A 16,067-nucleotide genomic window follows, 5' to 3' on the forward strand; every position below is an offset into this window, starting at 1 on the left:
ATTAGGAACAATCGTTTGCTAATAACAGAGAGCCAGTGAGTGAAGTTCATGTCTATCACCGCAGTAGCACACCGTCGAAGTTTCACTTCGCTCCGGTGACGTTTTATCCATTTTGCTCAATAGATGGCACCAACAATTGGATTTAAAAAATCGGGCTTTTAAGGGTTAAAATATCTTTCATTCGATCGATTGTATTTTGTTTCAGATATAATCGACTGCCGCTTGCACAACTGTTGCTACAAAGGGGAGCCGACGTCCACGCGAAAGATAAAGGGTAAGGATTTGTTATTTAATCATTGATATGTAATGAGAGAACGCACTCGAGCCGACACAGTGTGGCCAATCGTCGAGAGTGGAACGTTTTGAGGGCCTACCATGAAATACCACCTGAGTCCTCAGGAATGGCATCGCATGGGCGTTGCCATTCCTGAGGACTCAAGTGTTATTCCTCTGTACCCAGTAAATTCACTGCCATATCCCACCCTTCAAACCGAAACAGCCATGCAAACACAACTGTTTCACGGTTGAAACACGAATGGGACAGAGGTACCCAAGCAATCGACTTTTGTACAAAGTCTCCCCTTACATAATCATATCAGTCATTGACTATCCACTGCTGAATGTAAACTTCTCCCATAATGGGGGCGGCCAGTAGTTGCCACGCTTGACAGGCGAGTTGGCAACCGCAGTTAGGTCTTTAGAGATGTTTTAATAGGGACGCTATTGCTCATCCCTCATTATTATTCTCATTTTTTTAATGCTGCTGGACCCTGGACTGAGGATTTATATTAAAAGTTACTAAATATAAATTTATCTGGTTCGCAGCTCTTGTACTGTCCTTTTCTTTACTATGTATTCATATTTTTTGGTCCTTCGAGCCGCATTAACCGCTTAATGCACACCTCCGTGACATATACGGGCGATGTTTACCGGCAGAATTGTGCAGCTCCGTGAACGTCACGGTCACTGTAATTTTATATGTCTCAAAATATTACAGCTCCGTACGGGTCACAGTTAATATTAGAAATATAATTTTCTAAATATTTTAAGTCCGTATCTGTCACGTTGGATGGTAGCTATTGGTGCAGTGAGTATGACGTGGGACTCTGCGTGGTACCTTGTTTTAAAATTTACCATACACAATTAAAATATTAATATATATATATATATATATATATTTTTTTTGCAAAAATAGTTAAAATAAGCGTAAATAATAATCATTTGCAAAAAATTAAATGCTTTATTTTTTTGTACCTAAATTGATTAAAAAAAATATGCATTAAGGGGTTAACTGGTATGTTTTATGTCCAACAGTGGGCTGGTACCTCTACACAACGCGTGTTCATACGGCCACTACGAGGTGACGGAGCTGCTGGTTTCGGCCGGGGCGGGCGTGAACGCAGCCGACTTGTGGCGGTTTACACCGTTACACGAGGCCGCCGCTAAGGGGAAGGCGGATATCGTCAGGTTACTGCTCAAGGTGTGTATACAATTTGGAATTAGAGACGACCTGATGGACGGATGATGGTCATGTCCTAAAGCCTCAATGGTCGCGTACTGCGCGGTTTCAGAGATGTTTCCTCCCACGAATACTCAGGTTGTGGAATGAGCTCCCTGCCGAGGTTTTTCCAAGAGACTACAACATGGGGTTCTTCAAAAGGGAGGTAAAGAGATTTCTTCAGGGTCGGCAACGCGCGCGCAATACCTTTTTTTTTTTTTTTTTTTTTTTTTTTACAACACAGGGGGCAAACGAGCATGCGGCTCACCTGATGGTAAGTGACTACCGCCGCCCATGATCACCCACAACACCAGCGGCATTGCAGGTGTATTGCAGGTGTTCATAGGCTACGGTAACCACTTACCATCAGGTGGGCCGTGTGCATGTTTGCCACCTCAGTGGTATAAAAAAAAACCTGATGGTACAGTTGAAGGGGTGTTGGAATTGTTATTTATAAATGTGGACAAGCATATTAGAGTTCACGCTTCTGCCATTCTTCAGGACTATGGTATGATGTCTTGTATCCTGTAAGTTACTTGTATATCCTATTTTTTCTTACCTTATATGCCATTTGTTCCCGGCATAGAATAAGTCACCCCTTCCTTTCCCATGGGTGTCGTAAGAGGCGAATAAGGTAACTTAATGGTCAAGGGATGGACCGCAGTGTCCCTTTTAAAACATCACCAGAAACCAAACTGCGGTTGCCAATCCATTTACCAAACATGGTAACTACTAATAAAATGTCCCAATAATAAACTGCTATAAGGAATGATCCCGTTCCTTATGACAGGGTATCATGGACGAAACAGTATACTCTGTTATGTCCATGGTACTGCTCATGTCTATAGGCGACGGTTACCACTTACCATCAGGTGGGCCGTCAGCTTGTTTGCCATTCTAAGTTGTATAAAAAAAACATAGGAGAAACTGGTAAACTTTGTGTACGGAGACTTGTACATTGTCTGGCAGCACGGCGCGGACCCGAGCCGCCGGAACCGCGACGGGCTGACGCCGCTGCAGCTGGTGCGCGCCGGCGACACCGACACGGCGGACGCGCTGCGCGGCGACCAGGCGCTGCTCGACGCGGCCAAGCGCGGAGACCTCGCGCGCGCCAGGTCAGTACGGTTACGCCGGCTGAATGTGAATGTGAGAAACACTCTGTTTTCCGCGCTTAGCCTCTCATTTGGGCCGTTGTGCGTATGAGCCGTGGCTAGTACAGCCAACCCAGCTCCGTCCAGAAGTGCAGAAGCTTCCTGGGTTCTTCACAGGCCTCACGGAGCGACCTCACCGTTCCGAGGATTTCTAAACGTTGATGGGCCACAGCCTCACATTCCAGGATTACGTGAGTGGTCGTTTCTTCGGCGTCGAAACAGCCTCGACATAGAGGGCTGTCTGTGGCTCCTATTGTGTATAAATGTTTGTTTAATGGACAATGGCCCGTTATTGTCCCTATCATTATTTTGAGGTTTTTTCTATCTAGATGTAACGCCGGGTACATCATACTTCACGAAGGCCAGGGGCTGACAATATACCAGCTGCGGGAGGGGGGGAGACTGCCAGTCACATTGCTGTCTTACTTCAGGTCAACACTCAGGTTATGGAATGAGCTCCCTGCCGAGGTTTTCCCAAGAGACTACAGCATGGGGTTCTTCAAAAGGGGGTAAAGAGGTTTCTTCAGGGTCGGCAACGCGCGCGTAATACCTCTGGTATTGCAGGCGTTCATAGGCTACGGTAACCGCTTACCATCAGGTGGGCCGTATGCTTGTTTGCCACCTCAGTGGTATAAAAAAAACGGTATGAGTATACTGTTTTTTTTTTATGTCCGTGGTACTGCTCATGTCTATAGGCGACGGTTACCACTTTCCATCAGGTGGGCCGTCAGCTTGTTTGTCATTCTAAGTTGTATAAAAAAATGTATACATATATGCAATACATAAACCATATTGTCTATGATTTATTTTTATTTATGCATCAGTTATTTGCTGTCTGCTCTGGCAAAGCAAAATATGTCTTAATTTAGGGCCAGTTGGTGTTATTTTTCGATATTTACTGTATTTTTGTTTTGTTTTTTTTTTTTTCAGGAAATTAATAACCCCGCAAAATGTGAACTGTAGAGACGCCCACGGGAGGAACTCGACTCCATTGCATTTAGCTGGTACGTATTGTTTAGATGGGTCAAAGAAGTATTTAGTCACAGGACATATTCCTTTATCATTTACTAGCTTTCGCCCGCGTGGATCTTGGTTATCGCAATATGCAATTTTTGGAAATAACTCGATAGATTTATTTGGATAAGGATTAATACTGGAGTATGAAAATACCATCCAGACGGCGAGCAGCGTGGTTATTCGTAATTTTAGAAAGAAATGTGATTATTGTGACCTAACCGTAATAGTTAGACATATGCTATCGCGGACTTATTTGTAGATCTCAATGAGTACTTTAAAGACGTAGAACATTGTTTTTCATTATAACCAACTATTTAGTCAGTGCAAGATAAGCGAATTTTATAAAATTTTTCTTCCGACTTGACATAAATGGTCACAGTTCGGTAAATATAACATATAGATATAGTATATAGCCTATGGCACTCCCAAAGTATGTAGCTATCGATTGGTGAAAGAATTTATGAAATCGGTCCAGTAGTTTCGGAGCCTATTCGTTACAAACAAAAAAACAAATGTTTCCTCTTTATAATATTAGTGTAGATTATAGCGACCCGCCCCGGCTTCGCACGGGTGCAATGCTAAGCGCAAAAAATGCGTTAATTTACGACATCACATTGGAAACCTCTAAAATTATTAGTGTTTCTCTCCTATGTTATGCATAGTGGACCCGCCCTCGCTTCGCTTCGGGTACCATTTTTACCCTCATAGGAGTTACTTTTCAAAATACCTATGTCCTAAAAGTTAAAACTTACCTACCTATACCATACTGGTGCGGTGAGCATTTTAAAGTTTTATTTAACACACCTCCCTCGCTAGACCTCTAAAATTATCAGTGTTCCTCTACTTCCCCTCCCGCACGCGCACCCCCGCCTTGGTGACGCTCACTTTGCAACGGGCCGTGCAGCAGAAATCGTAATATTTTAATTTCGCCATAACTTCAAAACAAAACGTCCAATTTTAATCATTCAAAGACCCCAAATATTATCTACATAAACTGTTCTTAGTGATGAAATAATTTATTTTGATAAGGATTAATAGCATGAGTAAAATAAATGAGTTTAAATGCAGTCCAAAAAAAATTCAAGATTTTTAAATAAAAAAATGGTTGTTGTGCCTCACTCGACATAGATAGGTATAGTGTGTCGCGGACTTTTTTGTAGATATTTATAAGATCTACAATTAATTAGAACATTTTATGGTTCTATCTTTTATTATAGTTTAGACAGCGTACGCAAAATAAGTAACTTTTCTCGTTGATTTATTACACCTTGTATTCGAAAAACCGAAATATTTTACGGAACCATATTTTTTTCCAAAATAAAATTTAGCCTATGTTACTCGTGGATAATGTAGCTTTCGAATGGTGAAAGAATTTTTAAAAACGGTCCAGTGGTTTTTGAGCTTATTCATTACAACCAAACAAACAAACAAAATTTTCCTCTTTATAATATTAGTGTAGATTAAAGACATCTAAAGTGTTATTTGCCCGATATATAGATATTGTAAATCAATATATATATATATATATATATATATATATATATATCTAGTATGGGAAACTTTGTACAAAAGTCGATTGCTTGGATACCTCTGTCCCGTTCGTGTTTCAACCGTGAAGCAGTTGTGTTTGCATGACTCTGTTTCGGTTTGAAGGGTGGGATATGGCGTGAATTTACAGGGTACAGAGGAATAACACCTGAGTCCTCAGGAATGGCAACGCATGGGGGGTATCTTGGGCGAAACAGTATACTCTGTTATGTCCACGGTACTGCTCATGTCTATAGGCGACGGTTACCACTTTCCATCAGGTGGGCCGTCAGCTTGTTTGCCATTCTAAGTTGTATAAAAAAAATCTATTACCTTTATTACAATGACTGGACCCTAAGGTAAAAAAATAACTTTCTTCGCCAGCCGGCTACAACAATTTGGAGGTGGCGGAGGCGCTACTGGAGGCCGGCGCTGCGGTGTCGGCCCGCGACAAGGGCGGGCTGGTGCCTCTCCACAATGCAGCCTCGTACGGCCACCTCGAGCTGGCCGCGTTGCTGCTCCGAGCTGGTACTCCGCCCAACGCTGCCGACAGGTATGAAGGCTGGGGAGATAGTGTATATATCTTCACGGCAAATGCCTTGCAGGGTACCTGAGAAAACCAAGAATTAAAGTAGGAATGAGTGATATCCATATTATGCAATTTACGATATTTTTTTATGACACTTTGGATAGCAATTTTGTGTTTTTTTTTTTTGATGGGTGAAAATGGTATGATAACCCCGCCTGCGCTAACGGGATACGCTGGTGGAGCACCAGTGAAGGGTGATAGATGAGAGTGAAAACAGGCCAGTTAGCCCATCATGATGAATTCATCGGGAATTAACCATGATAGTTTCCAGAGGGAACCGCGAGGAGGTCGACCTGGTTGGGTATATTGCTAGCAATGGGATTCTCAGTCTCCATTATTAACAATCCCTTCATCCTCCCTCTTGTGGGGGTTTGGCAGTTTGGCTTTACACATGTTTTTAAGAGGGATGCTGCTACCTGTCCTTCGCCCTCTCAAAGTTGCTTCTTACGACATCCACGGGATAGGAAGGGATGGCTTGTTTTATGGTGGGACCACACTGCCATTTATAGTTCGTACAATTACTAGCTAAAATCACATTCCCTTTGAATAATCTAGAGAGGCTTGTGGAGAGAGAGGCATGTTAATGCAATTTTCTACTCTACAGATGGGGTTTCACACCATTGCACGAAGCGGCGCACAAGGCTCGAACGCAACTCTGCGCGTTACTGGTGAGACATACACACATAGAAATCAATATATATAATAAAACCGTAACTGGTCGCTGTCTGTACATGGAAGATATATAGGAAAAACTATTGTGGCAAGGGGGGGGGGAGGGTTATGAACACGCAAAATAATGATTACTAGAAATATATATATATATATATATATAATTCTCTAAAAGGTTTAATTATGTTTACGTAATGATTTGTGCGGAGATATAAATATTGATTTTGTTTTAGTTCTAACATCGATACTAGATGGCGCTGTTTTCTGAAACACGCTACAATTTAGTTACGTTGAAATCTGGATCTTAGCGTTGCAGATTTGAAATATTTCGTACTTGTAACACCATTTTCTCTTTACATTATATTTATTCCCTCTTATGTTGTGTTTCGGTTGGGGGATTGTTTGGGCTGTTCAACACCCTGGGCGCTGAGCGCTTATCCCATCACTAGTTTAATTGGCTTTTTGCATGATTTATTTCAATAAATTAAGCCAAAAGTTTGAAACAAGAAATAATTTATAAAGGTTGACTGTAAGAGATCCCTTTATGGGATAAGTCCGCCATTGTATATTAAATCTTTGAACGTGTTCAGTATGAATTATGTACAATAAAGATTTTACAATACAATGCAATTTTATAGTACCCTTATTTTTGGGAGAAAAGAGATTGTTGGTAATACTAGCAATAGGGTATATTGGCTATAGAACGTTATGTAATGTAATGTAAATAGGACTCTATTTTCCGCGCTTAGCCTCTCATTTGGGCCGTTGTGCGTATGAGTCGTGGCTAGTACAGCCAACCTAGCTCCGCCCAGAAGCGCAGAAGCTTCCTGTGATCTTCACAGGCCTCACGGAGCGACCTCACCGTTCCGAGGATTTCTAAACGTTGATGGGCCACAGCCTCACATTCCAGGATTACGTGAGTGGTCGTTTCTTCGGCGTCGAAACAGCCTCGACATAGAGGGCTGTCTGTGGCTCCTATTGTGTATAAATGTTTGTTTAATGGACAATGGCCCGTTATTGTCCCTATCATTATTTTGAGGCTTTTCCTGTCTAGATGTAATAAACGTTTTGATAGTCATATCTTGGGTATATAGTGTATAATGGGTATAGTATAGTATAGTGGGGTATATTGGGTCAGGTTGACATCTACGTGGTTTATCTTGGAAACCATCGTGGTTAATTCTAGTTAAATTCCTCAGGATGGGCTAATTGACCTGCTTTCGTCCTTGGAAAAATCCCCCTTATTAGGGAGGCCTATGTGGCTATGTTAGAGGCTGATATGATGATTGGAACGGTAACCCCGCCTGCGCTATCGGTATACACTGGCGGGGCACCAGTAAGAGATAATAGGTGAGGATGAAAAGGCAGGCCAGTTAGCCCATCATGATAAATACAACGATGAATTAGTCACGATGGTTTCCATGGGGAATCGCATGGAGGTCGACCTAATAGGGTATATTGATACCAATGGGGGATTAACCTCCCCATTACTAACGATCCCTTCCATCCCACCCTTCAAGTCGAAACACAGCCATTTAAGTATAGAAGCGTGAATTGAACATCAAATTACGTGTAACACAGCTCGCCCACGGCGCGGATCCATACCTCAAGAACCAGGAAGGCCAGACGGCGCTGGACCTGGCCGGCGCCGAGGACGTGCGCTCGCTGCTGCAGGACGCGATGACGGCGGCCGCGGGCGACGCGCCGCCGCCGCCGCTGCCGCCGCCCCTGCCCCCGCCGCAGGTGCCCGTGCTCATGCCGAGCGGGGACACCGTTCCCTTAACACTGCCTGTAAGTAAAAATAAAGGAACATGGGCATGGCCCTTTATGACCAGCTCAATTTTAAAAAGCAATATCCTCTTGAAGGAATAATTATTATATAATAGAATATATTGGTTTGGTCATTTGGAGAGGATGGATGAAAGAAGAATTCCGAAAGAGATTTATCGAGCAAGAATGTAATGGAGATGTCCTACCGACAAAGTCTCCCTCTGGTATAATATTTTTTTTTTACAACTTAGAATGGCAAACAAGCTGACGGTCCACCTGATGGAAAGTGGTAACCGCCATGAACATAACAGAGTATACTGTTTCGCCCATGTTACCCCCCATGCGTTGCTAACACTTATAAAGTCTAAAAACACTAAATTGAATTTTATTGCCTTCATAGAAGAGATGTTTTCTCTTTAAAGTTTCTTGTAGAGTATTCTAAATGAGATGTTTTTTTTATAAACAGGTAGTGCCAAGCAATTACTGGGCGGAGGGCTCCAGAGGCAGCCTCGAGGACGCGGCGGGCAGACCGGCGTCGGCACTGTCCACCTCGGAATCTCTACAAACGTTCCTATCCAGGTACGCGTCATACTCGGGAACGGGTATTGTGGGAGAATTTTAAAAATTTAAAGGAAATACTAAATTAGACTGCATTTTGTAGTTGACCTTAGAAAAGAGGTCTTAATACATTTTTTTTATTTGTTACTGTTGCTATATGTACAGTGGTACCTCGACATACGAGTTTAATTCGTTACGTAGGGGGGAAAGGGATTGTTAGTAATGGAGACTGAGAATCCCATTGCTAGCAATATACCCAACCAGGTCGACCTGCTCGCGGTTCCCCTGGAAACTATCATGGTGAATTCCTGATGAATTCATCACGACGGGCTAACTGGCCTGTTTTCATTCTCATCTATCACCCTTCACTGGTGCTCCGCCAGCGTATCCCGTTAGCGCAGGCGGGGTTACCATACCATTGTCACCCATCAAAAAAATTTCGTTACGTAACCTTGCTTGTATGTCAAAAGGCAATTTTCCCCATTAAATCTAATTAAAATACTATTATATATATATATATATATATATATATATATATATATATATATATATATAAATTAATAAATTAATGCCACTTTTCGTTGTAATTTCATAATTCAAGAACGTGCTCACCTATCCAAACCAAATGTTTAGGCTTTGTTCCGACTATTTAGTAGATGGTTTATGTGAAGTTTGCACAAAATCGTTTGAGCGGTTCTTCATTTATCACATTTTTTTTGTAACAAATGAATTCAATAAATGGCGGATCATTTTGCTAATAGGGATTTTTGTGTCACGAATTTTTTTTTTTTATAATTTTTTAAATATTTTTTCTTGTATGAGCAGCATCGGCCTGGAGCAGCTGTCGTCGGTGCTGGAGCGCGAGCAGATCACGGTGGACATCCTGTCGGAGATGTCGCACGAGGACCTGCGGGCGGTGGGCGTGGCCGCGTACGGACACCGCCACCGCCTGCTCAAGGCCGCCCGCCACTCGCTGCACGCCGCCGCAGGTGACCGCCGCCATTTATATTTATTTATTTATTGACTAAAAAATTTACCAGAGGGAGACTGTCTTGCTTATTCCCTATATTGTATAATGCAAGTAAAGTATACTCATTCATTCATTCATTCATTCATTTATTCATTCATTTCGCTAAATATACATACATGAATACATTAAACAAATAATACATAAACATACAAATATATAATAAATATACATACATACAAATATAAATATACATATATGTAATACAAATACATACAGGCAATTTACAAACACAACGATACAATTGTATAAGTACAGTGAGGCGGTCTTATTGCTGAGAGCAATCTTTTCAAGACAACCTTAAGGTAATGGACTAATTGTTGTACAAGTGGGTATGATAGTGCTTCTCTATTGTATGTGTTGTGATTTTTTTCACCGCATAATAAAATTTCTGTTTAGCCAAAGGTTGACTGGGAGATAATGCTTATTAAGTCCGCCTTTTGTACCAGACATTTTTTTTTGTAATGTGGTCAATAAAGAATAAATATACCTACATACTTATAGATTATATTACGATAACACAAATAAACAACGATAGAGATCAAAGGTGATGATGATGATGATGAACCGCTTTCACAGTTTTTTCCAAAGATTATCGTGGACTTTTCACTTAAAAATCAATTCGTTAGACATTTGTCTTATGTCCATTGGGTAGCGCATTTGTGTATCTGTTATTTGTACGCTATAGAATGGTACGGCGGCACGACCCTGATCGAGGTGACGCCCAACACGGACGCGGAGTGCGGCGAGAGCGAATACGCGATAGTGGAGAGGGAGATGCAGGCGTCGGTGCGCGCGCACCGGGACCACGCCGGCGGACACTTCAGCCACTACAACGTCGTCAGGGTGACGTATACCGACGTACAGCCGGGGCTGGTGGGGACTGCCAGACACTCTCTATTGCCTCCTCCAAATGATTACAATAGTAAACTTATTATAGATACAAACAATTACAAGAAATGATCACAGTGAGACAACAATGGGCAGCCTTATCGCTGAGACCTTTGGGGGGAATGGGATTGTTAGCAATGGAGTTTGACAGCCCTTTTGCTAGCAATATGCCCTATTAGGTCGACCTCCACGTGGTTCCCCCTGGAAACTATCGTGAACAATTCTTGTTGAATACGTCACGTAGGGCTAACTGACCTGCTTCATCTTCATTTATCATCCATCACTGGTACCTCGCTAGTGTATACCGATAGCATAGGCGGGGTAACCATTCCATTATCACCCATTAAAAAGTATCGCTAAGAGCGATCTCTTGCAGGCAACCTTTGGATGGAGAGGAGTAATTATAAACTGATCATAATTCAATCATTCCTGCCATTAGGAATGGGAGCATTCCTTATAGCAGTTTACTATTGGGACATTTTATTAGTAGTTTTTTTTTTTATGGGTGAAAATGGTATGGTAACCCCGCCTGCGCTAACGGTATACGCTGGCGGAGCACCAGTGAAGGGTGATAGATGAGAATGAAAACAGGCCAGTTAGCCCGTCATGATGAATTCATCAGGAATTAACCATGATAGTTTCCAGGGGGAACCGCGAGGAGGTCGACCTAGTTGGGTATATTACTAGCAATGGGATTCTCAGTCTCCATTACTAACAATCCCTTTCCCCCCCATTTGAAAATATTAGGTGTCATAAAAGGGAAGCCTTTGCCTAGTTTTTGACATAAAAAAACGTATATATATATATTAAATAATTTATGTAACGTGTACAGATACAAAAGATAGTGAACGGGCGGCTGTGGGAGCGCTACCAGCACCGGCGGCGCGAGGTGGCGGAGGAGGCGGGCGCGGCCAACGAGCGGATGCTGTTCCACGGCTCACCCTTCATCAACGCCATCGTGCAGAAGGGCTTCGACGAGCGCCACGCCTACATAGGTACTCACGCACGTGGATAGGACGGCGGAGCGCGCTGGGCCCATAACCTATTGGGTCAACAACCTACTACGCCATAACTTGCTGGGGCATATAATTTGCTAGGTCCATAACCTGTTGGTACAACAAATTGCTAGGCCCATATACTCTTGAGTCAACAACGTTTTGGACCCATAACCTGCAAGATTGTCCTATTGATATTACGCTAAACTTTAATGGGATTTGGAATTTATCTATATAAGTGGGAATGCACATTAGGGCAGAAGACGCAAGCTGGGCCCCTAACCTTTTAGATTCACTTTAGAGAGATGGCACACTAATCCCCGGAAGGAGCACAGTCAACGGGATTTCATAGCCCTAGTGATGGAAACCTTAACTATTTAACTTAACTTTTTTTTTTACTTTAATAATTGTCTGTTCGTATTGTCCGCAGGTGGCATGTTCGGCGCCGGCATATACTTCGCGGAGCACTCGTCCAAGAGCAACCAGTACGTGTACGGCTTCGGAGGCGGCTCCGGGTGTCCGGCGCACAAGGACCGGAGCTGCTACTTGTGTCACAGGTATTTTTTTTTAATGGATGATAATGGAATGGTATCCCCGCCTGCGCTAACGGTATACGCTGGCGGGGCACCAGTGAGGGATGATAGGTAAGGTTGAAAGAAAGGTCAGTTAGTCCATCGTGATGAATACATCTGGAATTCAGTATGATGGTTTCCAGAGGGAACCGCGTGGTGTTGACCTATCAGGGTATATTGCTAGCAATGGGACTGGTAATTCGTATTACTAATAAGACCTTCCCCCCCGTGTCACAGGTTTTTTTTATGGGTGAAAATGGTATAGTAACCCCGCCTGCGCTAACGGGATACGCTGGCGGAGCACCAGTGAAGGGTGATAGATGAGAATGAAAACAGGCCAGTTAGCCCATCATGATGAATTCATCAGGAATTAATTATGATAGTTTCCAGGGGGAACCGCGAGGAGGTCGACCTGGTTGGATATATTGCTAGCAATGGGATTCTCAGTGTCCATTACTAACAATCCCTTTCTCCCCGTGTCACAGGTATTAGGACTCCTCGCTATTACCATAGTTAGTTCATGATTTTGTTTTTTTTTTTAAATTTGATCATCATCATCATATGCTTCAACTGTCCACTGCTGAACACAAGCCTCCCCCTTGGGGGGTTTTGCCAGTAGTTGCCACGCTTGGCAGCCGCAGTTAGGCTTTGGAGATGTTTTAAGAGGGACGCTGCTGCCCATCCCTCGTCCTCCCTTAGTCGCCTCTTACGACACCCACGGGAAAGGTTTATGTTCATTTTTATGTTTAAATTTTTCCCTAATAGTTGCAACCTAATGGCTTTGTTGCAGTCGCATTTATTATTGGATCATGCTGTGTGCACATGTTGTGGCAAGTTTACCCGATACCCGTTATGTACTTGCATATTATAATTTAAGTTTTTATTTGTAAACTTCTGTTATGTGCGCCTAATAAATAAAATTAAAAAAAAATAAAAGGAAGAAGGGTGACCTATTCTATGCCGGAACCAAACGGACATATTTAAATATGTTAATAGATAATAGGTACTTATAAATTATTTTTCTTAATGTTTTACGCTGTTAACTTTGTTAATTATACAATACTATAATACCTACTTGTACAACAATTAGTCCATTACCTTAAGGTTGTCTTGAAGAGATCGCTCTCAGCAATAAGACCGCCTTACTGTACTTATACAACTGTATCGTTACATTTACTAATTGTCTTGCTTATCCCCTGTATTGTTTTCACTTTGGTTAGTAAATTAAAAACGCTCCTAAAATAAAATTTTACATTTTGACGAGTGACGTTCGCGCCCGCAGACAAATGCTGCTGTGCCGCGTGACGCTGGGCCGCGCGTTCCAATTGCTGAGCGCCGCTAAGATGGCGCACGCGCCGCCCGGACACCACGCCGTCGCCGGCCGACCCTCCTCCGGCGGGCTCTGCTTCCCGGAGTACGTCGTCTACCGCGGCGAGCAGGTACCCACGCGTCCACACATCGACCGACAGACAGACCCACCGACCTATCAATGTAATGACCGGCAGACCCACTGACAAACCAATCGACAGTTGCACAGACCCACTGATAAACCAATCTACTGACGGATAGGCCCAGTGACAAACCAATCGACCGACGGACAGACCCACTGACCGACCAATCGACCTACGAGCAGACCCACTGACTGGCCATTAAACAAATGGATAGACCCACTGACAAACCAATTAACCGACGGACAGACCCACTGACAAACCAATCGACGGATGGACAGATCCACTGACAAACCAATCGACAGACGGAAAGACCTATCAACCAATAGACTATTCAATCGACAGACAGCAATCCTTTTCCTTACCCTTGCTGCGTTAGTACTATAATGTATTGTTTTTTTTTTCAGGCGTATCCTGAATACCTGATCACCTACCAGATTGTAAGCGGCGAGAACAACACTGGGGCTGTGTAGTGACAGACGGACAGAAAACCGGTGTATGGACGACTATTTAAGACACGAGATATTTAAAATTCAATAATACGAGAGACATTTATTGACCAAACCTTATAATATAAAGAGGAGAAAAATTCAATTTTTTGCACAAGTTTGTTTGTTTGTTTGTAATGGATAAACCTAGAAACTACACAAACCACTACTACCTGACTTTGTACAAAAGTCGATTGCTCGGGTACCTCTGTCCCATTCGTGTTTCAACCGTGAAGCAGTTGTGTTTGCATGGCTGTGTTTCGGTTTGAAGGGTGGGATATGGCAGTGAATTTACAGGGTACAGAGGAATAACATCTTAGCCCTCAGGAATAGCAATGCATGTTTTTTTTTTGTAGATTGCAATTGAGCCCGAAAATTTGGAATTTCATTTCATGGTAGACCCGATGTTTTGTCTCTTTCTCTCGTGTTAAATTCTAAATTTGAAAGTGACAATACAGTGTAATTACTCAAAGCTGGTTTGTAGTAAATTTTAGTTTTTATGAATAAGGGGGCTATATTTTTCCCTGCATTATATTCAGTGTTGTCATACGTTGCGTTTAATAATGAATAAATTAATTTTTTTATTAAATAATTAAAACTGATTAAAATAAATATTATATTAATAAATGTACAGTTAAATATTAATTCATTTAAACTGAATTTAGTATTCACAATATATATACATATATAGAATTATGGTTACCAAGTGTGGGGATTGAACATAGGCCTCCCCCCTAAGTGGAGTTTTGTCAGTAGATGCCACGCTTGATGGGCTAGTTGGCAACTTAGTCTTTGATGTTTTAAAAGGTACGCTGCTGGAAAAAAAATATTGTGTTTCTACCGTAAAGCAGTTGTATTTGCATGCCTGTGTTTCGGTTTGAATGGTGGGATATGGCAGTGAATTTACTGGGTACAGAGGAATAACACCTGAGTCCTCAGGAATGGCAACGCACGGAAGGTATCATGGGTGAAACAGTATACTCTGTTATGTCCACGTATTCGATGCGGCTGAAGGAACAATTCAAAATTTCACAGTACTGCTCATGTCTATAGGCGACGATTACCACTTTCCATCAGGTGGGCCGTCAGCTTGTTTGCCATTCTAAGTTGTATAAAAATACATCTAAAAGGTAATATGCAAAGAGTATTACATAAAAAAAAAAAATATTGTAATTTTTAAAATTAATTTAAAATTCGTTTCGATTGAATTCGATTCGTTGTACTTCCGTAATCAGTTGCAAGTCCATACACCGGTAACAGATCGTGTAGTGATTTGTAAATGTAGTTATTTTTTTTATAATTAATATTTGTATATATTATTAATAAAGTTATTTTTTGGCAGCTGCTAAATCGTCAGAGTTTATTTCAGTTCCACTTTTAGAAAGTTCTAAATTCGAATGCATTTTTTTAATTTTAAGGTTATGTTCCTCAAAAAAAATATCGACTTGAATTATGGCCAGACCCGTTTTCTTTTTAAATAAACAACTGAATTGATTTGATAAAATTTCTATGGTCCGATCTGTAAATCTTTTTTTATCCTTTTAAATAAAAAAATATATTACCAAATCGGTTTATAACTGACGGAGTTATTAACAAAAAATGCATCCGAATTTAGGATTCCCTCCATTTTATGATGCCGGTTGAAAAAATAATATTCTTTTTTTTAGGTTACTCGATAAATAAATAAAAAATGTAAGTGAAAAAAAAAATGTTTGTGAAGCCCTTAAAAAGCAGAGAGTAGAAAAAAATATGAAATATTAATTCAAAATTGTCGTTGCAGTTAAAGGATACAATTACCAAATTCAATTGTTATGTCAATACTATTGAAACGATTTCAATCAAAATTCTTTGAGACCAATTTTCGGAT

General features: G+C 41.6%; 1 protein-coding gene across 1 annotated transcript in view; it reads left to right on the forward strand.

The window, feature by feature from the left end:
• Positions 1 to 15,556, forward strand: part of LOC113513381 (poly [ADP-ribose] polymerase tankyrase) — a 29,635-nt gene extending 14,079 nt beyond the window's left edge. Inside the window, exons 12-25 of the mRNA XM_052901300.1 lie at positions 206 to 274; positions 1,315 to 1,480; positions 2,468 to 2,613; positions 3,580 to 3,653; positions 5,578 to 5,746; positions 6,387 to 6,450; positions 8,033 to 8,242; positions 8,688 to 8,800; positions 9,605 to 9,768; positions 10,495 to 10,652; positions 11,530 to 11,692; positions 12,123 to 12,249; positions 13,547 to 13,703; positions 14,120 to 15,556. Of these exons, the coding sequence (XP_052757260.1) occupies positions 206 to 274; positions 1,315 to 1,480; positions 2,468 to 2,613; positions 3,580 to 3,653; positions 5,578 to 5,746; positions 6,387 to 6,450; positions 8,033 to 8,242; positions 8,688 to 8,800; positions 9,605 to 9,768; positions 10,495 to 10,652; positions 11,530 to 11,692; positions 12,123 to 12,249; positions 13,547 to 13,703; positions 14,120 to 14,185 (1,846 nt within the window). The 3' untranslated portion in view covers positions 14,186 to 15,556. The remainder of the gene's footprint in view (positions 1 to 205; positions 275 to 1,314; positions 1,481 to 2,467; positions 2,614 to 3,579; positions 3,654 to 5,577; positions 5,747 to 6,386; positions 6,451 to 8,032; positions 8,243 to 8,687; positions 8,801 to 9,604; positions 9,769 to 10,494; positions 10,653 to 11,529; positions 11,693 to 12,122; positions 12,250 to 13,546; positions 13,704 to 14,119) is intronic.
• Positions 15,557 to 16,067: the final 511 nt, after the last annotated feature.

The sequence above is a fragment of the Galleria mellonella genome, unplaced genomic scaffold (assembly GCF_026898425.1).
Source record: "Galleria mellonella isolate WM207_F2 unplaced genomic scaffold, CSIRO_AGI_GalMel_v1 utg778, whole genome shotgun sequence".
Lineage (NCBI taxonomy): Eukaryota > Metazoa > Arthropoda > Insecta > Lepidoptera > Pyralidae > Galleria > Galleria mellonella.